Below are 26,045 nucleotides of genomic sequence, written 5' to 3'. Positions count from 1 at the left end.
GCACAGTGTTGTGTTACCATCTTCGTATTTTCTTTCAAAACTGTAAGGATAAAGCAGTTAACAGCATGTTGGAATATACATCTGGAAAGGAGAGCCCAATACCTTCACATCTTTGTAGAGATGAACTGGCTCATAGTCTATGTTGTTTTTCAAGAAATACTCATTTACACAAGATAAGAGTGTCATCTCAGGCAAGGAGAAGATATCCATGAACTGCTTCATGGTGTTGCCTTGTGAACTCTGCAAACAAGCACATATGACTCAAACATGTGCCATCAGAAAAGTTTTGTAAAGCTTTACTTTTTATACTGGCATTAAACAGACAGGTAGCAGAATGGGAATATAAAAGAACAAATTTTATTTGAGGTGAGTCAACTCAGATTTAATCAGACTGGAGGACCAAAAGACAGGGTGTTCCATGCTCTCAAAGGATATACATGAGCTCTTTATTTGCTGGCTTTCAATCCTTTTTTGTTTTGTTCTGCTTTTAGTTAAAGATACTAGGATGGGTTTTTAATAGATTGCAATGTTGATACTTCTGTTTCAAGTAGCAGGCACGGGAATCTCTGTCCCCCGAGACATTTTCAGACTGCAGCTCCCATTAAGCACCAGCTAGCACAGCCAATAGTAAGGGATGCAAGGTGTTAGAACTCCAACAACATTTTAAGGACCAGAGATTCCCTGCCCTTGTTTAAGCGGATAGCCTAGAGGAAGTTTTAGATTGGTGTTTTCGAGCATAATCCTACTGCAATCCCAGCAAGTCCCCAAATTTGGAGAATTGCAGACATTGTATGCAGAGTGGGAAGAACAATGAGTGTAATCCTGCCTCACATTTTTGGATGACTGGCTTTTTTGCCTGCCTAGCTGGAACACTTCAGGAAGGAAGGAGGGAAGGAAGGAGGGAGGGAGGGAGACTGGAGAGACTTCAGGATAAGTTGTGTCCTGGCCTCTCTTCTCCCAGCCACCCAAAACACCTCCCTCTCCTCTTCCCTAAGGTCATTGGTCCTGTCCTCAGCAGCCAGCAGGATACATTCCACACCAGTTGTAAGCAGTGGTGGCTTGGAGCTCTGATTCCTAATTTCAAGATCAGATTGCTGTCTACAACCTTGGATCTGGGACCCAAAATATCCTATGCCCCCCACAACACCATCTAGGAGCTACAGGATGGCTCCCCTAATTTCATAATCTTAAATGAGTTGCTTTGTAATTTACTTTATGTTTTCATCTTGAATGTGTATCTCAGAACAGCTTTTTGGCCTGAAATATGGCATTGAAATATTGGTAATAAGCAATTAAAATCAATTATTAGAGAATTACTTTATAATATGCAAAGACCATACATTCATGCTAAAGAAACAGTGAACTATTCAATAACTTATCTTTTCACAAGTTTATTCCTTTTCCCTAAACAATGTCACCTTAATGACGACACACTTAAACAGTTACAATCAATGGTCCTTTTTAATGTAGAAAACGCACATTGGCCAGGTTCAGACAATCAGTGGGATAAAATGCCATGGTGGCTTCTTTCCCCTATTCCTGTGTGTGCCAGGCATGCAGCATATGGCTTCCCATGTCATCCAAACCAAGCAGGGCGCATGAAGGGAGGTGGCTTCAAAAACCCTACAAGGGGTGATTTTGCCACCACTGCCATGTACATCACTAGGTTCAGACAACATGGGAAGTCATGCATTGTACGGGTAATTAGGCAAACTGGCCAGCACAATGGGGAAAAGAAGTCACTGGTCCTTCGAACCCAGCCACTAATTGTTCAGTGGTTGGCATTAAGAAACAAGCAGACAAAAAGAACATAAGTATGTGGAGCCTAAGTAATCATAAGAATGAAAGTTCAGTGCAAAAAAGTTATTTTGGATGTTCAGAAACACATGGCCACTCAAAATATGCATTTCTATGATTTTTAGTTTTCTCATTAACTTGGCTTATCTGCCAGTGTATTTACATTCTAGAGACACAGTGAAAAAATCCGGAGGGGGGAAAAAAAACCGTGTAGACCACGGGTTGCCTAGCCCTGGTCTCCTAAATGATAGGCAATAAACACACACATTCGTTCATTCATTCATAACAAATATTTAATCAGTCAACCACTTACCAATCAAACACATAGCCCATTTCAATTACTGGTTGTTATCGCAAATCTGTGGCACTTCATTTAGGGCACAATCCTATGCAATAGTTAGACTTGTCTCAACTTGCACAGGATTGCACCTTTAATTTTCTATTCCTCCATTTTCCATTGATATTCATTTGTACAACTAATTTGCTGAAGTAAGTAGTGGTTCGCATGTCTGTACACCATATTTAGAAAGTAGCAAATATTATGAATAGGACATTTAATGATAAACAAACCTTATTACCTTTCTTTCTGAGCCAATAGTCTTTCAAAAGACTGTTGATGTACTCTAACAATTTCTACCATAGAAACCAGCCAATAAGCAGCAGCAGCCTCAGAGTGGAGCACCAAAAAGAGGCAGCCATCTTGTTACTGAATTTTGTCCATAAATCTTCATTTCTCCATTGATTGACTGAACTATTCATGAGCCCTCAGACAATCTGCTCATATAAAAGAGCTACCAAGAGAACTGATTAGTCCAATGTTAGTCTAACTTAAGTCCCATTCATTACAATAGATTTACTCTAAGTGAGACTACCATGTTCAGAGTAGCTATGTCACTACAGAGCGAAAAAAAGAACCACACACATAAATCCAATCCTGTTGTCATGTATGAATTTTAGTTCGAACAGATCTATAATCTTACCTTTCCATAGAAATCACTCATTTGTTCCAAGGGGACATGAGACCCATCGTACATGGCAATGACTTCATCATCCGGAACGACACTCAGTCCTCTGGCAACAGCAAGAGTAGCATCAGTGCCAAAGCCAGACATTTTTCATATATCAATATGGAGAGTCTACATATGAAACCCCTGGATCCTCTAGTTTTAAATAAACAACAGACTCTAATCTCAAAAGTATAAGATTGCACTTATTCTTATTTAGTAAAGTGATGTATCCACAGAATAGATAGAATTTTACAAACTAAGAGATGAAAGGGCCAGCAGCTTTTTGTCTTTGGTAAAAATGATGGAAGGCAATTCATCTGAAGTTTTATTTTTCTTGATATATGTAATTAAAGACCTTAAGACTGCAGTGATTTCAACAGAGTAGAAAGTTACCAACATGGCTAGTGGAACTAACTTAGTATTCAGCACTATATTTAATCAGTCACAGATGTGAGGAGGCCTCTTAAAATGACAAGTACCACATTGAAATCAATTTAAAAGTTACTGCTTGTGTAGCTTCTTAAGATCAGTTGCCAACACTGAAGTATTTTTAGCAGTACAATTTAGCAGCTGAAGCAAGAACATTTGTCAGTGCCATGTGGCCAGCCAATTCTCCTCTGGCCACACAAGCTAAAGAACAGATTTAGCTGGTCCAAACAATAAAAGTGCTATTTTTTCCACTTGGGCATCTGTTCCAGCAGAGAACTATACCAGATAATAAGTTATTAATGAAAGAGGGTTAATAAGCACAAGCTTCATGCACCTCCACACAGCTGCTTTGTTCCGCTCTTTCTGCTGGCCCGCTTTTAAACCACAATTTAAAGTCTGCTTCCAATTTTTGCTTGTTTGGAAGCCATTAACCATAGCATCCTGATTGGATGCAGCAGGAAGCTATGGTTTATTGCAACATCCTGGTTTGTTTGCTTGCTCACATACAGGGAGGAGCAAAGTGGAAACAAGGGAATGCACACAGGTGCACAAACCATATGCATATCTTAGCTCCTTAAGTTAGGATTTGATCATCTTAACCCAGCAAGAGGCTCATTCCTTTGTATTACATTGCTAGAAGCATGGATTCTGAATGTCCAAAGCACATACCTCTCATTGAAAACAAAAACATAACTCAATCATTCAGTGCAATCTAAGCAAGTTAGACTTACCTGTACACTGTTCCTAACTGAATATAATGGAAAGCATCTATCTTCATCAATAATGCCTTCAAAGCAAAAACGAAAACAATCAGGAGAAACTTGGTAAAGTACACAAAACACTTTTGATGAATTTCAAGCAACTATTTTGTCCATTACTACTACACAATCTAGAGTTACTCCACTGAATTAGTATCTCTGGCTTTTAAACAAAAGATTTTAAACAAAAGCTTTATTAGAAGAGCAACTTAACATCATCTCTCTACCAGAAGGTTCTTTTTGGATAGATCAAATAGAAACTTTGCCTTTCTGCTCATGCACCTTTCACAAGAGGCCCACCAAATTCCTACTCCAGTCCCCCACAGCCCGTCCAATCCCTTTCTGAAGAAACTGCAAGCAGGGACAAGTATGTGAGAAAACCTTATGGCAAGAGCAGAACTCCACCTGCACTTCTCTGGAGCCAACCCTTTATTTTTCTCTATCGAAGCTGGAGATATAAATAAGAATCTCAGTATATGCAGCCTTATAGTCAGAAAAGCTGTATAGTAAAGCTGTGTATTACTATTTTCAAAAATATGAGAATGCTATTTCAATTGATTCCAGGAAACATTTTTTTAAAAATAGCAAGTTGGTACCACCACTTCCAGATTAAGAATTGCACTACTGATAATCATGGAATTCTTTCCAATTACTGTCATGTTTTTCATTAGCCCTAAGTTGCTTCTTTATCCATTTTGCAATGGGAAACACTGGTTTGACCACAATCATTCAGTGAAGTAATGTCTGATAAAATATTTGCCTCCAACCCTCTTTCTGCTGAAGGACCAAGAACAGTCAACAGGCTGTATTACTGGATTATAGAGTTACTACCCAGCTTGAAGGGGTAGGATATGACACAGAGGGAGCATCTCAAGATCCCTCTCTCAGACATACAGTGGTACCTTGGCTCACAAACGCCTTGGTTCACAACCAAATTGGGTCATGAACAAAAATTTCATGAAAATTTTGACTTGGGTCACGAACTCCGCATTGGGTGGCAACCAAGATCACAGCCATCTCCCCACCCCCAAGTAGGGAGATGGCCACGATCGCAGTTGCGTTCATGCAGGGGAGACACAGAGGAGTTGACGACAGAAGAACTTGCTGAACTCCAGAGTGAGCAGCAGAAGGTACTTGCTGAGGAGGATTCCACTGAGGAAGAGGAAGACAGGGAGGAGGTTAGCAGTGATGTGATACAATCTGTTATGAAAAAATGGAAAGAGTGCCAGGATTTCTTTGAAAAGCACCACCCCAACATAACTGTAACAAACAGAGTGTTGTATCTGATGAATGATAACGCGTTTTCTCATTTCTGGAGGGTTATGCAGCACAGGAAAAAACAAGTGACTACAGATTTTTCACCAGAATTGACCCTGCAGCTAAGAGACAAAGGAGAGAGGAAACCCCTGAAGGAGATCTCCCCAATGGGGGAGGGGGACTCTCCCTCAAAACAATTACCCCCCCCACCTAGGTTAGTGTTCTCCACTGTACCGTACAGTACTTTGTTACTTTGTTGTTCTTTGTCACTTGGTTTCAAATTTTTCTGATTAAAAAAATAGTTACAGAACAGATTAACCTTATTTACATTGAACCTTATGGAGAAATTTGACTTGGCTCGCAAACAAAAATTGGCTCACAACCACATTCGGAGGGGCCAGAACGGATTAACTTTATTTACATTGAATCTTACAGGGAAATTTGACTAGGGTCACAACCAATTTGGATCACAACCAGAGTCGTGGAACTGATTAAGTTCATGAGCCAAGGTACCACTGTACTCTCCTATAAGCAATGAATGAATGTTTGAACCAACAGGAATGGAGTCTAATTAGGAAAGCTATCTGGGGTCACACTGGAAAGTTTAACAAAAATGGCAAACTACATAAAACATACAGTCACATTTGGAATACTAAGCAAAATTCTGAGCACCCGATCTGAGGTGCAGAACAGGGCATTCAAGGTATATTACAAGGTCGAAGCATCTTTCCTATGAGCAATGGCTGTTTCGTTTAGAGCAAACAAAGCAACTTGCAGCTTTGCAGGTATTTTGGCCTACAACTCCCATCAGCCTTAGCCAGCACTAAGGTTGGATGATGTAAGTTGCAGACCAAAGCATCCGGAGGGCAATAAGTTGCCCATCCCTGATTTAGAGCAGAGATTGTTATGGACAGAGTGACAATAATGAAATCTTATAAAATTAGGCACAATGTGAAAAAAAAAGAAATTAACTGAGTGCAAATTTGAGACATACAAAAGAAGGACAGTGGGGGAAGCTAAAATCTAGGCCTTTAAAAAGCAAGGTTTCTTCATCTAGGCTGTTGTTGGTGTCTCTAACAGCTCTGGCTGCTAGAAACAGACACAAGAGGCACAATGTGTGAAAAGTTGTTCAAAAGTCAACAGTAACTGATTCTGAAATTCTGGGTTACAGCAGGTCTCAGAGGAGACCTTGATGTGAAAATGGCTTCCACAACAACCACATGCTAGTCCTTTTAGGGTGGGGTTCTTTATCTGGGCTACTGCTACTACTGTTGCATCTTTCAGTACTGTGAATTATCCTAGAATAGTTTTCCAACAGCTTGCAAATTCAAAAGCAATTTGTTAAGAAAATATGTGCCTGGTGTTCACAATTTACATATTAAGTTACATGCAACGAGGAAACAAATCATAGCTGGTAAACAATTGGAGGAAAATGACAAGATCAGCAGAGTAACATGATTTATCAGTCACTGTGGCAGAATCAAAGCCACCTAATTGGTGGCCATCACCATGTTTCATGGCAGAGAATTTAAAATGTACTAATTTTAGCTAATCTTGATTGCCGAAGGAGTTTTTCCCAGAAATCTGCCTTAGCCAAGAGAGTCAGACACAGCGTAGCAGCTGGAATATCTGTATAAGCCTTTGTTTCCACACACAGTACTTTGTTATATCTCAAATATATTGTAAGCCACCTTGAGATCTTTGGTTAGTAAGCAAGTATAAGAGCTCCAAATAAATAATAAATGTTCTGTTCAAAATTAAACAACAAAACAACAAGTTATCTTGCAGTTATTTTAAGTTGCTTACAAAGAACAGCAGCTCTGATCAAGCATTAGGGGAGGCTGATAATCCATTATACTCAACAATGTTCAAAATGAAATCATTAAGACCTACCCGATGCACATCATAATGAAGGCCTCTTATAGCAAAATTTGGATCATAGTCATACTTCTGGATTTCTGCAGGATACTGGCAGGACAAAAAAATAAGATGCCTCAATATACTACTCAAGTCACACAAAATGTATCTCAAGTATTTTCTTGTCCAAATAAAAAGTCCAGCTATTCCCTCTAACAGATGTTGAATGTTCATTATGGTCCAATGAAGTACGGAAATTCTTTTTCCATGCATTGAGGCATTTTTGTAAAAGTTAGCAAAAGCTTATGGCAGCACTCATATCTAGCTAAGGGTCCATGCGACATACTCAAATGAAACTGGACATTCCAAGAATGGCAACAAACAAAAACCTCACTTGTGTACTATTTCATCTGAAAAGGCACAACATAATCTCCAGACATATTACTGTGGTAGTCCCAAAGGAGATACAATAAATTCTCCACAATATTTTCTTCTAGTGGCACACTGGAAGTGCTTTCACACACACAGTGTACCATCCAGAATTTAGGATCTTTGTGAACATTTCATTACACAACAGATCAGCCTTGGTTACCCAGGGGATTGGAAGGATTAAACCATGGTTACTTTTTTGTAATTCTGGTCTGTGCCCCAAGTGTAGGTCAAAGAAAAACCGCATGTTCAAAATATAGGATGCAGAAATAGAACTAGTATTCTTCCACTGCTGCACTAAATATTAGCACCAATATTTTGTACAACAGGCTCAATTATGTGTAAAGATCTATTTTCCTATTTATGACTGTGGAGATATTTATTTACTACTGTGTGAGTATTTATAGACACACATATATAGCCACTGACCTTTGAACAGACATGCAACACTGGAATACACAACACTGGGAACTCAATTCAGATAGCAAAAAGGAATATTCCATATGAAGCAGCAAAGAAGGGGTTAATACCTGAATTTCTGCCAGTGCCATAAGGACATTTTGGTTCAGAGAGCATTCTTGTCAGCAAATATTCCTCCAAATACATATCTGCTCTTATTAAGTAAGACCCTTTTTCCCCTAGTGCCAAGTAGTTAAATTTTGTACTTCACTGTTAACTGGGAGTTTGGCTCCCTCTGCTTACTGCTAGACAAGAAGTACAATGGGTATAAATCATTTTTATGGATTTTAGAGGTCTACTGGATTTCTGTAACGTGCTCTACGTGGGGCTGCCCTTGAAGACAGTCCGGATACTTCAGATGGTGCAAAATAGAGCAGCCAGGTTGCTGATGAGAACTGGGCATTATTCTCATATAACCCCAGTCCTCTACCAGCTTCACTGGCTTCCCATTGAAGTCTGGGCTCAATTCAAGGTGTTGGTAATTACTTATAAAGTCCTTAACGGCTTGGGACCCGGGTACTTGAAGGAACGCCTGCGGCCATATTTGCCCTCCCGCCCCTTGAGATTGGCAGCAGGGGCTCTCCCCCGGGAGCCTTCCGTAAGAGATATCAGGAAGCAAAGTACCCGGAGGAGGGCCTTCTCTGTGGTGGCGCCCCATCTGTGGAATGCACTCTCCAGAGAGGTCTGCCTGGTGCCGTCGTTATTTGTTTTTCAGCGCCAGGCCAAGACCTTTTTATTCAAACAGTGTTTTAATAATCTTTAATATTTATAGTTTTAATTATGCAGCCAGTGTGTTTCCAAGTTTTAATTGTAATTGTAATTCTATTTGTTTTATTTATTTGTGTTGTCAGCCGTCCCAAGGCTGCGTAGCAATGGGGACGGCATATAAAAACTTTAAAGAAATAAATAAATAAACAGTTAAGAGCTTTTCTTTAGGAATAATTCAGTTTCTAAAAAATTCTGAATTGAATGCAACCATACTAAAGTATGCATCATTTCGTAAGCTGAAGGCTGGCTTCTGCTTTTATCTTCTGCAGCCCTTTATTTCAATCAGAAGGATAACAAGTTGGGATATTCAATAATACTGTAGGACTGGAAAAATTGTATAATAAATTACCAAGACGGCTTTCACCTATGGAAGCTTTTGTGTATCCAAATGTATTGAATTTTGAAGGGATCAAAAGATATGATGATATTTTGGATAAGGACGGAGGCCTGAAACTAGATCAAGAAATACAAGAACAGGGACTCAATATCTCTTGGTGGTATAAGGTGCAGATGCAATCAAGATATGCTGAAGATTGTAAAATATGGGGGTTTTATAAAGACCTAACAGCCTTTGATCAAGTGATGCTAAAAACAGATGAGAAAATGATTAAAAGAATTTATGAGTTCTTACTTGACAGGAAAATGGAAAGGGAACAGGTTAAGGAAACTATGATAACATGGGCACAAAATTTTGGATATAATGTTGAATTAGAAAAGTGGCAAAAGTTATGGGAGAGAAATATTAAGGTAACTTTAGCAACTTCGTATAAAGAAAATTTATATAAAATGTTTTATAGATGGTATTCGTCGCCAAGTCGATTGGCTAAGATGTTTCCAAATATGTCAAACGGATGTTGGAAATGTAAACATGATGTGGATACTTTTTACCATATGTGGTGGACCTGTGAATATGTGAAAAAATATTGGATTAAAATACATAAATGGCTTGAGGAAATGCTACAAAAACCCTTAGCTTTTAAACCTGAAATTTTCTTATTAGGCATTATACTGGAAAATATTAGCAAACAAGACATGTATTTGATGCTACATTTAATCACAGCGGTGAGGATTGTGCTTGCTCAATACTGGAAGAGTGAGGAAATACCCACTGAGCAACTGATTTTAAAAAAGATTCTGGACTGTGCAGAAATGGACAGATTGACTCTATTACTGAAGGAGAAAGAAGATACTGACTTCTATCAAACTTGGGACATATATGTTTCATCTCAAGCAGAAACACAATATTGTCTTGTAGTTACTAATTTTTGCTTGTAGAAAGTTCTGGACACTGTCAGCCCAGTGCAATATATGTTTACTCAGAAGCAAATCCCACTTGATTTTAAGGGACTCATGTTCAAGTAAGTGGGCACAGAATTATTTAGCCTGCCAAGTATATAGTTGTACCAGGAACACAGAGAAGCAAGCAGAGACAAGTCTCCTGTCTAAGCATACTTAAATAAATAGTAAAAAAAGGCAATAAGTTACATGATCAAAAGTTTGGATTTTGCTTCCAGGTTGCACTATTTAGCTGAAAAACAATGCTGTTTTAGTTGTTATAGAAACCAGTTCACCTGCATGTTTGTTCAAGATACATATACATTTTTGAGATAGGATATTTGATTATAGTCAATCCATCCCCATAAGCATTACTAGTAAAGAAATATATCAGATGGTCAAGCCGTAGCATTACATGATGCTCATACAGACATCAAGACTGAGGGCTGGTTTGCCAAACCCATAAGGCTCTGGTCACTATCACTGTGTCTTATTTAACCCACAATAAGTCACAACATGTGTTGGATGGAAACAGCCACATTTTGAACATGCAATTTTGAAATTTTGAACATGCAATGTGTTGCAAGGGGTTGCAATGCGTCACCCAAGCTCTGCCACCATCTGAGGCTTAAACAAGCCTTCTATAGCCCTACTATATATTTTTTTAAAAAAACTTTTATATGCTATCCTCTATGTGTGGCATCTCAGGACGGCTTACAAACATACTGCTGCAATGCATGCCCTTTCTTGCTGAGATAGTATTCCCTGGAGAAGAAGTGTTATGAGCAGTAGCCCTAAGCACCTTGGAATGTCCTGTATATTTAAAACAAATGCAAAAGACGTCTCTTACCCGATGCTCGTTGATCAAAAGATCCCGGGCAGCATTAAAGATCAGTGTGTGCAAATGCTTGGAGTAGAAGACCAATGTGTAGTCATAATCAAACCCATAGATTTCTATGTCTGAGAGGCTCATTTCATTGTTGGAAAAGATAGCATCTGGGTTCAGCAAGTTACTCATGATTGAAGGGACTAAATCTGTGGAAAAGATAACCCCACAAAAAAAGAAAAAAAAAGATCAAAACTTTACAGGAAGAATAGTAGTGATAATTCCAGCACACAGAAAGTGCATTCTAAAATGCACTTACAAGTGCATTCTAAAATGGAATGCACTGGTAAGAAATTGAGGCTGCCTGATGCTATTACACATTAGTAAAGGTAGGTAGGTTTTGGTCTATGGAGTACCTTGCTGACGTATTTCCCTTTCTGAGGGCTTCTCTACATGAGACATGTATTGTATACTCAAGATCCCTTAGTCATCAAAGCTTGTAACACTGGTGCCCTCCAGAGTCTCTTCTGTGCTTTCCAGCCTTCTTGTGGGTTTATTTTAGAGGGATAAAAGTCTGGTATTGAATTTTAAGTTGCGACCAATTGGAGCAAAATACTTATGTACTGCTGCAAATCTGCTATAACACCTTGCGGCTGGATAATAGAATATACAGAAAAGCAAATAAATGCAAATGCCAAGGGGAAAAAAACCATGTAAAGGACCTAAAGCAGCAGGCTAAACTCCTCATGTAGGGAAGCCCTGAGTTTATGAAAGGACAAGAGGGATAGAGATAAATCAACCAACCCAAAAGTGAGTTCAGGTCATGTTGCATAGCAGATGAAAGGTGTACTTTTGTGCCACTTGCCACTGACACAGGCAATCTGGTATAATAAATGGACCTAACCAGGGAAGGGCATAGTCAGGGATGACCTTAACCAAAAACTAAAATTAAACACTCAGTTGATTCTTCCATATTATGGAACTCCTTGATCCACAAAGGGCAGGCTGTTCTTTATCTGGTTGCCTTTTGTTAGGTGGTGCATACATTTCTATCTCAGCAGGATTTGCCTTTATATAGCACATTCCTGTACGTGCCTACTCTGAAGTAAGTCCCACTGACTTCCATAGGACTTACTCCCAGCTGAGTGGGTATATGATTGCAACCTGTTTAAGGTTACTCATTTATGGTCTCCAGTTCTGTTTTTCTGTTTTTTTAATGCACGCAAGGCTTTTATAGTGTACTGTTGTTTTAAATTGTTGTAAGCTATTCTGAATGGTGCATGAGCACTAGAACACAGACAAACAGACACACACACACACACACAGGCATAAAGCCACTCTGACCAGCTATTCTCTTCTACTAGCGCATTTCATAGGATGGTTGTTAATATAAAATAGGCAGCCCAATTTAAGCTACCCAAAATTCACTGAAGGAAGGAAAAGATACAAGTGGGAAAAACACATACATCATTGTAACAGCTTTAACAATGCATTAATAAAAATAATACACCTGCTGTTGAAACATTGAAAACAGAGAGAGTTAGAAGGGGACTCCTGGGGCATCTAGTCTGATAAGCCATTTATTTCCAAAGGAAATAAATTGAACTGAGATTGCTTTGAACTAGGAGGAATTGATAGATTAGAGCCACAATGTACTTCATACAACAACGGATCTGAGCCCCTACATGCCATAAAATGCAGTAAGAGGACAAACTGTCATAGCTGGGAATCAAGACTGCTGCAGATGAATATCATCTAGCCATGTATTTATGCCCAGTACGCAAAACTCAAAATTTGGATCTCCATCTTGGTTCAGTTCAATGCAAGCTTCAGAACCACAAGAACATTTTAGCTGGGTTATCAATCAAGAGCAATGTTTAAATACAAGCTGGCTGAGTGAAGCCAGACAAATTCCATTTCTTTGAATAACATGAGTAACCTACAATTGACTCTTAAGTAGCTGTTAAGGTATTTGGATGGCCTTTATAAAATATTCCTTTGTGTTCCAGCCATCACTTGTTATTTTCTTTGCCTTCTATTCAAACTGTTTTCCTCTTTTCCTTCCTAACTTCTTCCCCTGTTTCTGTCTTTGGCTATTTCTAAATAATCTAATTGGAAAAAAAATAACTGACTCTGTTTACAGCCTACAAAAAGGATCATTTAAATTGTGGTTGAAAGTAAACGTTAGTACATAGGTATACAATAGCTTGGTTGTTATATAAATACTGAAAAGTGTTTGGATTTTATGTTTAGAAAAGAAATCCATAATGATTTTTAAGCTAATACAGCAAGAAATGCTTTGGTTCAGTCTCTTAAAGAGGCTGAAGATATTCAGTAAACGTAAGTGTTGGTACGTTCAGTTAGAAAGATTCCTCTGCCTTTAAGCTAGAACAGTACCACCACCAAGCCAGACCTGCAGAAGTGAGGGTTTCATGATGCAGAATGCTCAGGTCCATCATTCTAGTCAGCAATACCTTTTCCCCAAGAGATTCCATTTGATTCCCTCCCATGGAAATTCTGGGGCTGCTGATCATCGTCAGTTCTCAAAGGGCTGTTCTGGAAGTTTTCTCCGTAGTGTTTTCTGCACTTCTGCAACCCTCTGGGTTTCCCCAGCCTTGCTGATGCCAACCTTTTCTGTGCTGATGGGTGTTGTTAGGCTATGTAGGACTAGCAGTCAGAGGCATGCAATTTATACAGTAAGGATACAGTCTGGATGGCATCAAGGAGCTGGGCTACTGCCCTGATATTATCCAGTGGCCAGCCAAAGCACTATCTTTAGCTCCTTTTAGCTAATGCTTTGGTCAGGGATCCAACTTTGCTGCAGATGCATTTCTCCAGCAGGGGAAAGCCTCAGTGCAGCTAGGACAGGTCAGTGATCAGATGTAACAAAGACATTTTTCTACGTCTCTTCCTCAAGCTCCTAACAGTCTCCAGGCTGGTGGGCAAGACCTGGGGAGAAAAGCCAAGCCTCTGTGGGGAAACTTTACAGATGGGTAACATTTCCCTCCCTGCTCTTAAGAATCATACGTGCAGCCTGGAATCTAAAACACTGTTTAGAGGTTCACATAAACTATATACCTCAAAGCATATTTTATCATCTGCTAACATACCATCTGCAATCTTCAGCTAGATGGAGATAGCTCTGCCACAAGCTGCAGTTGGTTCAGAATAAAGCTGTAAAATTGCTAACTGGGAATGGGATGTTTTTACCATATTACACCTGTACCGCAAAGGCTCCCAGTCAGTTTCTGAGCTGAATTTTAAAGTAAAAGGTTTAACATTTAAAAATACTAAACAGCTTGAGATCAGGTTTTCTGAAAGCAAAAATACTGAAAGAATCCAGCCCACAGGGCAAAACAATGCACAAATTTCATGAGGTAATTTGTACAGACTCCAAAATTTGTGTGGGCATTTAAAAGACCCTGTCTGCTAAGGATATCCATTTCTGTGTGCAAAAAGGATGTATGCAGAAGGGAGAGGAGGGCACTTGATTTCTAGAAAGGACCACAGGCAAGTGGGAGCCGGTGGCGGAAGGCAAAGCACATGTGGGCAGAAAGCCAGCTAATTCGGAAGGATCAGATGCAGCAGAGACCATCAGGGCCCCTGCCCCTTGATTTCTGCAAGTGTCTGCAGACAACAGGACAATGGGGCAGATGGCCTCCCACAGATTCTGGCCTCCAAATGAAAGATTTGGGCCACCAGCATGAGTGAGCCTTTGCCTGAAAGACTGCCTTCTCCTCTATGGGCCTACCCAAACCTTAAAACAGTTCCAGAGACCCTTCTGACAGTGCCCACCAAATAAATGAGGCAGATAATCCACAAGGTTTTCATTTGTGGTACCCTGGTTGCAGAACAGCTTTCCCAAAGCTCCTCCTCCACCACCGTTTCAGTCTTTTTGCTCACCCGCACATTTAAATTGTTGCTGTCATTGTCTAATACATAGCTGCTTTTACACTGTATTTGTCACCTGTTGTGATGCTATCTTATTGATGAAGGGCAGTTTATACATTTAAATATCTCACATAGTCTGGATCTCTCCATTTGAAAATCAGTGTTTTAATTCTGTGGTTGCTTGAGTTTGCCATTTTAATGCTACTTTTCCTCCTAGGATTCTACACCCAGGCCTGGCAGTCAGCTCCTGAAAGGGCCTTTAATGGCCTTAGAGAAACTTTAGAGCCATCCCCACCTTTACTGGGGTCACTTCAGACCAGGCCAGGCAGTGTGTGTCATCAACTCCTGAAGCGACCTTCAACTGTCCCAAGAAAACACAATTTCAATGCTTCTTAGGAATGTGTGAATGGGTTTTTTTTTTTCGGGGGGGGGTGCAACATTTGCTTGCTTGTTTCAGTATTTAACAATATAAACAAATGTGCATGCCTTGGTAGAAAGATATAGAAATATAATTAATTAAAATGTCTTAACTTGTATTTATAAGCTACCCAGGAAACTTATGGGGTAGCAATATTCTTTTAAATATTGGTAAGAAAGAAACTTCCTGATTCATAGCACAGCCTGACATTATTCTATCTTTGATACCTTTTCTTCCAGAACTGTTTCTTAGATGGGACTGGCAGTGATATAGGTCAGACAAAACCATTGCTCTAAAATCCTTACCTAATTAGGTATATGGAATAATATATTTTAAAATAGCTCGGAAACCTGAAACTACATAACAATCTGCCCCCGCACACACACACGTACACCCAAATGCATACCAGAGAGGCAGTGTTTTGAAATAGCCATAACTTAGATCAAGAATGTTATACATTTGCATCACTTAGACAACGTAAGAAGAATAATTATACTTCTGGGTGCAAATAGAGCACAGAGCCATGAAAAGGCATAAAATACTTAAAACTTTTAACCACTAAAGCAGCAGAAATGAACAGCATCTAAAATTGTGCTTAAAGAGTTTGTGATAAAATTTCCAAAATTTCCTTCATGTATAAAGGACAAAAGCCTGTAGATTTTTTGGTGGTTGCTTAGCTCTCCAAAAAGCCATGCTGCCTAGATTTGGGCAACCTGACAAGCTGCACCTGGGAAGATAATTACACAAATCACACAAAGATTCAGAAGAAGCTACAATGGCTTGTCAATTCACAGTGATTGTGAGAACCAGGCAAATCAGTGGTTTCCAACCTTTCCATAGCTGGGGGCAAGTGAAAACAGGAAAACCATCTTGGAAACCACTGAGACAGAAACAAAGAGCACCATACACATAATAGAGCATTCTGTGCATTGGTTCCAAACACAATACCAAAAAAATGAAAATTCTCCAAAACAACCAGAAACCAAGCAACAAAGAATACCAACAAAAGAACAAAATACCGAAATCCGTGCAGCAGGTTCTCACCAAGCCATCTCTCCCCTCCCTGACCATCCCCCCCAGCGGCACCAGTGCTAGTTGCAGGACAGGAGTGGCAGAGGCAAATTAAAGGACACCCTCTCCCATCTCCACTTCGAAGTAGCCTTCCAACAAAACTAGCTGAAGAACCTAACTTGATGACAGAATGCAGTCTGCATATGCTTAGTGGCAATCTTAACTCAGAAACATCAAAGCCAAGTCCTTTCAAGAAGTAAGGCTCCAGACTATTGTTGATGAACCCTTTATCTCCTTTCCTTACATATGATCTCTCATATCTCATCCCACTATTCTTAACCTCAGCTTGTAACCATAGGTCTTTTTTCTGTCTAAACACACATAGGATAGCATCCTTAGTCAGATACTCCAGGCAAGTTTATCAGGTAGAAGGAAACTCCAATCACATATTCTCAAGGTTAGAGTAGAAAGCAGCTGAATTCCAGAGAGAAAAAGAATACTTTTGGAGAAAGAAAGAAAAGGGGGAAAGTAAAAATGAAATTATCCATCTCAGTTTTCTTCTGATGTAGTATATATCCAAAATTCCAATACTTGATTAGTTTTCTCTTGACTGAACACTAAGATACTTTCTTTCCAAAGCCATTTAATTAGATCTCTTAATTATATTCTCTCTCTCTCTCTCTCTGCAATTATTTAGAATGACTCATACTTGAAAACAAATTAAAACACTGCAGCCTATGAAAATGGTTTCCCAATGTTCTTTTACTATTTTAAGGGCTTGACAGTAGTTTAACTGCACTATTGTAAATGATACATCAAAACAGATATGAAGATGCAAGTTCAACAGTTTACCTGAATATGTAATAATCCTTATCAAATATATTCAAACTGAGAAAGACCATTACAAACAGTTAACATGTAACTACTACAGACGTATCTAAAACAAGGCACTGAAAAAGTTCACAGTATGGCTAGGACTCATCAGAAGTTCCTCCACATATTTTGCTGATCACAACATACTGTAGCAATGAACATCATACATTATTTCTGCAAGGCATCTAGCTACTCAATCCTCCTGTTTGTGCCTTCCCAAATGACTGCTACAGGAAACTCACAGCTATTGAAGATCCAGATACACTTCCCAGACACATGTCCATTTCAGCAAATTGAATTTTCTGAGGATTAAACTACAATATTTGGTTCCCCAAAACTTTCCATGCCACCCTTCCACAACCTAAAACCATCATATCCAAAGCCTAATTCAAACATCTGCTGCAAATTCTTCCATAGTCCACCCTCCAAAGCGTCAGTGACAGCCACTTTTCATCCTCCTCCTCCCTACCTCCAGCCCAGTGCTTCACTGACTATCTAGCTTGAAGAATTGATCTGGGGAACTTAAAAGCTTGCAAGCTATTTTTGTGACCTTAAGTTAGGGTCACAAAAAGGTATTCCCTCAATACAAATACTGTGATTTTGCTTATGGCCAGCAAACAGAATTACCTTTACTGTTCATATGAGATGGAATAGAAAGTCACATCAACACAGTGCAGGGACTGTTTTAATATGCCTTGGACTGGGAAGCAAAAGGGAAGCAAACTCTGGGTTTCTGCCATTACTTAGGGAACCTTGGGCCACATGGAAGCTGCACACTGCCTCCAGTAATAATATCAGCCCAAGGTTAAAAAGCATTCAAATGCCTACTTATAATAATCACTTGAAAAACGTCCCCTTCCCCTTTTCCCTCCACTCCCCTTCGCTTGTGTCTCTTGTCATTTTCAGTTGTAAACCTGATATCAGGGCCTATCTCTTTTATTATTATTGAAGTCGGTCACTTTGGAAGACAATCAGTGTCTCAGAAATACAGTATACATTATAATCTACACACAGGTCTTTAGATATTAAGTTTTCTCTTATAGTAAACCTCACAGTAATATAGTAAAACCTCCTCCCTTGGACTGCAAGGTGATCAACCAGTCAGTTCTAGAGATCAACCCTGACCGCTCTTTAGAAGGCCAGATACTGAAGATGAAACTCAAATACTTTGGCCACCTAATAAGAAGGACGGACTCCCTGGAGAAGACCCTAATGCTGGGAACAATTGATGGCAAAAGAAGAAGGGGTCGGCAGAGAATGAGGTGGCTAGATGGAGTCACTGAAGCAGTTGGTGTGAGCTTAAGTGGACTCTGGGGGATGGTGGAGGACAGGAAGGCCTGGAGGAATGTTGTCCATGGGGTCGCGATGGGTCGGACACGACTCTGGGACTAGCAACAACAAACCTCACAGATGTCTCTCGCCTGGCAGCAATGCCCTGACTGTGCTGCAAGTCTCTTAGCTAGGAGATTAGGGAATACCAGGCCTCTCTTCCTTAAAAAGCAAAAGGTTAAAAAATACTCTAATAGCCTTGTCGGTTTCCCTTGACTGCTTAACGTAAGACACTGCATTTGCCAACACTGCTTACAAGTCAGTAGCAAAGTCCAGAACTTTGTTACATTCACCAAAAGGGATAAATTGAAGCTCAAGTATGAAAGACATTTGGGAACATATTGTAGAGAAAAAAGCAGGTGAAATCCAGAGTCAGATGGGCTAGTCCTTTGTTACATATTTGAAAACAAAAAGGCATTTAGTATCACCAATCCATACTTACCCAGTTGAGGAGGCCTGGAGCTCCCTGACTGAAAACTCCTACCTCATATAGGTCAAAAGTTTCTACCTTAATCTTAAGATGCATTTTAAAAGAGAAATAAGAGCATTTCCTCACAGCTCGAGTAACTGAATTCCAAAAGGGAGCTTGGGCTCCAGCACTCCAAAAACTCACAGAAGTGAATAAAGAAGGCAATGTTGTTGTTGTTGTGTACTGTCAACTCATCTCTGACTTATGGTGACCTAATGAATGAATGCCCTCCAAAACGTCCTGTCCAGAGTTAATATATACCTCACTTAATGAAACAAGAATTACTATGGACTAAGTATCATTTACCATGGTGGATATCGTGTTCACAATTGAGCTGAGAGCAGGTGGCAAACCAGCTGCTCAGAAGCAAGCAGCTTGATCAAGAACTTGGGGCACAATCCTATGCAAGTTTATCCACAAAAAAGGCCTGACAAAGCTGCTTGAGGCATGCTGGGAGTTGTAGGCCTTTTTCGATCTAAATTTGCATGGGACTGAGCACTTAGTCATATAACTAACGGCCTCCAATCTCCTATGACAGACGTAAACCCAGAAATTTTCTAAGAGTCCCAAGACTGTTAGAAACAACTGTTTCATGCTAGATTAGTTTAGATTCCTCCAGTCACAACCTCCAACTCTACTCGACTAACTGCCCAACCTCAACAGAAACTAACCTGAGCAGCCTAAGGCAATAAACAATGCCTGCCAATTATTATTTCAACATTAGATAAGCACTCACTGCAGGAGTTCCTCTTGTTAAATGCTTAAATCATAAGTGATATTTTACTACTTTAACTGTATAAAACTGCAGTGATTAACTAGTGAGCCCATATTTCCACCTCAGTATTAAGTTCTGGACATTGTATCAGTTTACCATATTTTATGTAAGGGTTGGCTGGTCCTACGGATCAGTGAAAAACAGCTTGATCTAAACCAGAAAGCACTGGTTCTATTCGACCAGGTCCCCCAGATTCAACCTCTGGTCCTCCCAATGTCTTTGGCCTAAAACTCCCATCATCCTTTACCACTGGTTATGCTAACTAGGACTGATGGGAGTTTCAGGCTACAAGTCGTGGAGAGCAACAAGTACTCACTTCAGTATTAGACCTAGCTGTCAGCAAACCTCAGCAAGTCTAGACTAGTTTCTGCTGCTGGAAATAGCTTAACTGCAAGCTGACTTGACATTAAGGATATGTATGTCTGTGTAAAATGCCCAGGATTATCCATCTGCTTTTTAAAACCCATGGCTCTGAATAAACGGACTGTTTCTTTAATCTTACCACCTGAAGTGGTGTTTCCATTTGGAAGAGGAAATTGCAGGGACAACCCAGATACTTGCGTTATTATTTTTATTTATTAAATTTCTATCCTGCCTATTAGCCAAAATGGCTCTCTGAGTGGGTTACAAAAATAATATAATAATAAACGCAATAAACAATAGTATTAAATGTATAAACAAAACACAGGAAAAAACCACAATAAAACCAACAGTAACTTCAATTAATTTAAACCAAAAGCAACAGCACTATAGGATTAAAATAAATACCATATAAAATCACATTGAAATTATGTCAACTATTAAAATATTGGGTAAAGAAAAAGGTCTTTGCCTGGCACCGAAAAGAATGGAGAGGCCAAAAGGGTGTGGGTTCCAGAGTTGGGGTGCCTTTTTGAGTGCTGGTTCCAGAATTGGGGTGTCACTACTGAAAAGGCCCTTCTCCTCATAGCCACCCTCTTCGCTTCCTTCAGAGGAGGCTCTCCAAGAATAACCTGAGACGACAATTTTAGGGTTCAAGTGGGCACATATGGGAAGAGGCATTCCTTTAGATATGATTCCCATCACCGTATGCCTGGCTGTATTGATAGAAGCTGATGGGAATTATACGCTAAAACATCTGACCGGTCTTCCTATCTAAATAAAAGCCCTTTCCCTGTTTACTAGTACAGGGCTGCACTTGTCTAGCATGGACAAGGGAAAGACATTACCTTTTTCTGCAAGTAAAGAGGCATGAAGCAATCTTTTCCATGCCTTTCCGTGCACAAAGAAAAGAATTTTCCCGGCACCCATGGGGGGCACTTTGGGGAGTAAGTAGCAGGGTCTTGGGAGGGAGGGATCCAACCCCTGCCATCATCCAGCCCTCCTAGTGTATTCCAGAAAGCAATCCAGCCTCTGGGGCCTTAAGAGGCGAGTGGAGGCCTCCTCGCCACTTTTTGCTCACTTTCTCTGCAGAGGCATGTGTGTATGGGATCCCACAACTCCAAATGCACATTTCATGGTACTTCACACATGCTGACCATAACATTTCTCAAGGCAGAGGATACCAAGCTTGGGGTCACAATGGATAATATTAATTGCAAGCACTTTCTTTTTGTTAAGCATCACACACCATAAAGGCTTCTTTCTGAGAGTACAGCTTTTCAAACTTCAGCTTCTGTACTAGTGTAGCAAACCAGAAGTATGGGAAAGTCCTACACACTCAATCTCTTCTCCAACAAGGTGCAGGGTCCTCAGTTCTGACCTAGGAGAGCAGTTACTTTATATTCAAACAATAAATCAGTTATTTATTTAATCTATTATATGATTATTATGGCACAGAAATGTTATAATAATAATAATAATATTACATTTATATCCCACCATCCTTCCTTCCTTTCCTGAGCAACCCAAGGCAGCACCAATAGCTCTATCTTACCCTCAGAACAACAACCTTGTGAGATAGATTAAGCTCAGAGGGAGTGACTGGCTCAAAGTCATCCAGTGAGCTTCATGGCCAAGTGGAGGCTAGAACCCACATCCAACACTCTACCACTACACCATACTTGCACATTATAATCATAACTTTTCCAGCACAGTTATTTATTTTGTAGGTTTACATTCCACCTTTTTCTTACAAAAACTCAAAGCAGCTTATATCATTCACCTACTCCTGCCCACAGTCTTATCCCTACTACCACAATTCTGTGAGGTAGATTGGACTGGGAGTCTTTGACAGGCCCATAGTCACCCAGTTGGCTCCATGGCTGAGCAGGAACTAGAACTCAGATCACCTGAGTCCCAGTCCTGTGCTCTTAACTACTACACAATAGCAAACCCAAGTCTGCCACCAAGTGAACCGTCAATGCTACAACAACCGATCCCACCACCCTGAAAAATGCAATGTGATTCATTTAGGCCTAAACATCTTCAGCCGCACACCAGGAACAGCAGTGCATGTTCATTTCCAGATTGCTAACATGAACATTCTTCTAAACAGTCTCTCTCTTATTTTTAAATAAACTCTTCAAGCATCCTGAAAATTTCTCCTTCCACACAAAGTAAATAAAGAACTACCCTTTCTTTTTTAAAAAAAAGTTCTAATGACTGCGTTCACATGAAATGGCAAGCCGCCAAGACTTCAATGTGGGCTGGGGGGGGGGGAGATCTCAGTGGGGAAACGGGTAGGACCATTTGACCCATGCCAAATGAAGCCTTGACTCTTGCCCCAAGGATTCCCCTCTAGTTCTGCAGGTTTTCCCCTTGATACCAGTACCTGGGAGGCAACTTTGGACACCTGATCTCCTCCCAAGAACTAGGAGATAGCAGAGAGTGCGGAAAGAACCTCTTTCCTCAGAGCACAAATTCACCTAAGAAGGAACTATCCAAACCGAGCCTGCCATATCTGACAGCAGTGCAGGAGAGGAGAAAAAACTCACTTGTAGCCTGCACTAGGCACTTGAGAGGGCAGGCGACTGCTAGTTTTGGCCAGAAGCCACCCTCCTTGGCTAGCACCTACCCCAAAGTCCACCCTTTTTAATGCTCCATCTGTGGAAACAGGACACTTTGAGCTAGAAGAAATAATGAGTCAAATTATTTGTGCACATAATCATAGTAAAATGTTTTTTTAAAAAGGAAGATAGCCACAGACAGCTCCTCCAAGGTATCACTGAGGCTTGGGGGAGGTAGTTTGTGGATGCCCAAAGGTGGCTTTTGCAACTCCACTCCCTAAAAACAAATGCTTTGAAAATAAGATGACGAGTTCTGACAAAACCAAAATGGTTTGCAGAGGGTCCCATGGGGAGCAAAGGAAACCTCAGTGCACCCACAGTGTCCCCAGCTGGAGCTGCAATGTATCTGATCCACAGTCCGGTACACCAAGCCCCTGGGGCAAACAAGCCACACTGCTCCAAAGTGTAACTTGCCATTTTGGAGAACCCACTCAATGCCTCTTATTCAAATGCCTCTGACTTTTATTATTTTCCCCTTTCAGCACAGTCTCTGTTCTATTCTTCTGGATTTGCCTGCAGTCATCCTTAATGGTTACTAGAAAAATGTTATGTCTTCTGCTGAGCAACAGAAAAGGCACCTTGGGACCAAAACAAATGCAATGCACAGATATCCCAATTTTGTCAATAGTGTTTTGTTTTAAATAAAAGCCATTTCCAAGCCCTCACTGGATCTCTGATTTTTAATGGAAAAGTGATACTAAGAGACTAAAATATTTAACAATTTCTCCCCCCTTCCCTCCATACGTGTGTGCAAGCACATACATCTTCCTGAATTAAACTACCAACCAACACAGAGAGACACACATGAAAAGGTAGTCCAATCCTACTTAGAAGGAAAGACTGGAGAGAATTCAGGAGATCTCAACACAGGTTTTTTTCATAACACAATCTGATCTGATCTGGAGTCTACCTCCCACCTCAGTGTGTCTTTGCAACCTATTCACACAACCACAGTATGGGAAATTCACTGGCTTCCAAAACAAGAACCAGTTTTTAATCAATCACCACATTCATCCTTTTAAAAACCACACCACTGACCAGGAGCCAATACTTACACCATATGGCAGGTTTCACCTGAGCAGGTGAGTCTTCTTGCCAGTTCTGCACATTCTGCAGCCCACAGAGTGCTCAGGTCATCATCAAATGCTGTATCATCAATCGAGTCCTCAGATAGCAGCCCTATATGCAGATTAGGCTGAGTGCCCTGACCAAGGTCACCTTCACTGCCATGCAGCAACTTGAACACAGAGCCTCTCAACTCCATACAATTTTTAAAAGAATCCCTTTACACCAAAGGGTGGGCAGAATCTAAGGATGGATCTCTGGATGATTCACAGTAATCAGCAGGGTTCCCAATCCTGAATTCTTTAATGTTGTGTTCTTTTTGCACCTGCTTGATGGAACTCAGGATGCAGGTAAGCAAATTCCGCAAGCTTGAGGTCAGCCCAGCTGCCTCTCTGCTTTACACTAAGCTCGCTCTGGGTTCGACGCACTGGCGTAACCAGATGCCCTTCGCCAAGAAGGGCTCCTGTGCCCCATTTTGAGACTGGAAAGGGATCTCCCCGAAACACCCCACCAGCAATCCTTAGGAGCGCAAAGGAGCCACGCAAGGGACCAAAAGGGAGAGAAGATCAAGCGGCGGGGGGAGGGGGGGCTGCGGGAGGACAAAATAGCAGGTCGCAACTGGCCGGAGGCGCCGCCTCTTTCTAGCCCAAAAACTGAAGGGATCCCAACGGTGCGGCAGGAGACCTCATGGGGGCGGTGGAGAAGGAGAAGGCGCGCTGTTACCGCTGAGCAAATCCTCGCCCTCGCCCCCAGTTCCCCTCACCTTTCGTCACTTTTTTGGCCTCGTTATAGCGCTTCCACAGGTAGTCCTTCATGTCTGGAGGGGGAGCGGAGGGCTGCTGCCGCTGCCGTGGAGCCAGCGTGCAATAAGGATTTGCTTTTAAGCCGCCGCCGCCAGCGAATAGCCGAACCGAGGCGGCGGCAGCAGGAGCAGCAGGGACCGCGCCAGCTTTCCCCACGGCTGCTCCCAGGAAGACCCTCACGGTAGACCCCGCCGTGGCTGCTGCCATGACCGGCGCGAGAGGAGCCGTCTCCGGCGTAAGGGAACGGGCGGACGGGCGCGCGCGCCCGGAGAAGCTTCTCGCCCGCCTGCCCTCTCCTGTTTTTCCAATAGCCGCGGCCAACGCGGGCTGAAGTCACTTCCTCAGGCCACGCCTCCCCGCCCGCTCGTCCGGCCCTCGGAGGAGATCAAGAGGCCGCGGCGGCACATGTCTGCGCGGAAAGCCCGCCCTCTTCCTCCGAGGGGCGCGCTCGGAGGTGCGTCAGGAAGGGCAGCCGGGTCCGCTTCTTTTCACCTTCCCTCGTCAGCTCTTTTCCCTCTGTCCTTCCTCTAGGAATGAATGTCGAATGCCGGCCCCTATAGCTTTCCATCAAGCTAGCACGTCAAGTCACCTTTGCTAAGCTGTAAAAGCGCGGGCCTGCAGCCGGATGAGTGGAAGCAGAGCAAGGGGTTATAGACTCCTTCCAACTCTACTACTATTCCATTCTAATTAATGGCAAACCAAGGTCAAAAAGACCCCATGACGAGCATCTACCTGGGGACGGGCGGGACAAAACGGGGAGCAAACCCCTTTGTTATTTATAGTAGACTTTCCCAACTGCTCTCCGGTTGGACTACTGTTCCCATCATCCCTAGCCACAATGAACGTTGATAGCGAACTCTTCCTGCATGTTATCTGACAACTGGCCCAATGGGGGCGTTGCAGCTGTGGTCAGTGGGAACTGCAGTACAAATTGACTGATGGTTGTGGATAACTGTTGCAGTCTAACCCATCTGGAGAGTGCTTGATCAGGAAATGTCTGTTTTGTACAGTTTTTAAAAATATAAGAAGACTCATGCTGGATCAGACTAATGGACTATCTAGCCCAGTATTCTGTATCTTCAGTGGCAAACCAGCTGCCCATAGAAATCCATAAGCAGGATATGAGTACACTCGGGCCGCAAGGCACACTACTAGCATGCGTTGATAGCCTTCCCCTCCATGGACTTGTCCAATCCCCTTTTAAAGCCATCTAAATTTATGGCAATCATATGTGAATCACATGTGAATGCCACAGTTTAACTACGCACTGTGTGAAGAAGCCGTTCTTTTTATCTGTCTTGAATCTTCCATCAAGCATTCATGCAATAACCCATTAGGTTCTAGTATTATGGGAGAGGGAGAACAATACTTAGGTTAAAAAGGTACAAGGTAATATAGGAAGTAAGTAAGGATTCCATGGGAAGACATGTTACTCTGAGTCAGGCCATTGGTCTATTGAGCATCAGCTCTCCCCAGGCCTTCAGAGGTGGGTCTTTCCCAGCCTTCCCTACTTATGCCAGGAGCTGAGCCCAAGCCTTCCCATTGCTCTGCCATTTTTTTCC

At 41.4% G+C, this 26,045-nt stretch overlaps 1 protein-coding gene across 2 annotated transcripts in view; it reads right to left on the bottom strand.

Annotated features, from left to right (window-relative positions):
* The window catches only part of NT5DC3 (5'-nucleotidase domain containing 3), a 42,451-nt gene extending 17,715 nt beyond the window's left edge, over positions 1-24,736 (bottom strand). For both annotated transcript variants that reach the window (XM_044441164.1, XM_044441163.1), the window contains exons 1-6: positions 24,444-24,736; positions 10,887-11,071; positions 7,142-7,216; positions 3,965-4,020; positions 2,778-2,868; positions 103-240 (exon numbers count right to left, since the gene is read on the bottom strand). In XM_044441164.1, coding sequence (XP_044297099.1) covers positions 103-240; positions 2,778-2,868; positions 3,965-4,020; positions 7,142-7,216; positions 10,887-11,071; positions 24,444-24,690 — 792 coding nt within the window. In that variant the 5' untranslated portion in view covers positions 24,691-24,736. The remainder of the gene's footprint in view (positions 1-102; positions 241-2,777; positions 2,869-3,964; positions 4,021-7,141; positions 7,217-10,886; positions 11,072-24,443) is intronic.
* Positions 24,737-26,045: the final 1,309 nt, after the last annotated feature.

This window comes from Varanus komodoensis, unplaced genomic scaffold, assembly GCF_004798865.1.
Source record: "Varanus komodoensis strain SLA01 unplaced genomic scaffold, ASM479886v1 scaffold39, whole genome shotgun sequence".
Taxonomy (NCBI): Eukaryota; Metazoa; Chordata; class Lepidosauria; order Squamata; family Varanidae; genus Varanus; species Varanus komodoensis.
Note: the sequence above shows the minus strand (reverse complement) of the source record. Positions and strands in the feature narration are given on the sequence as shown.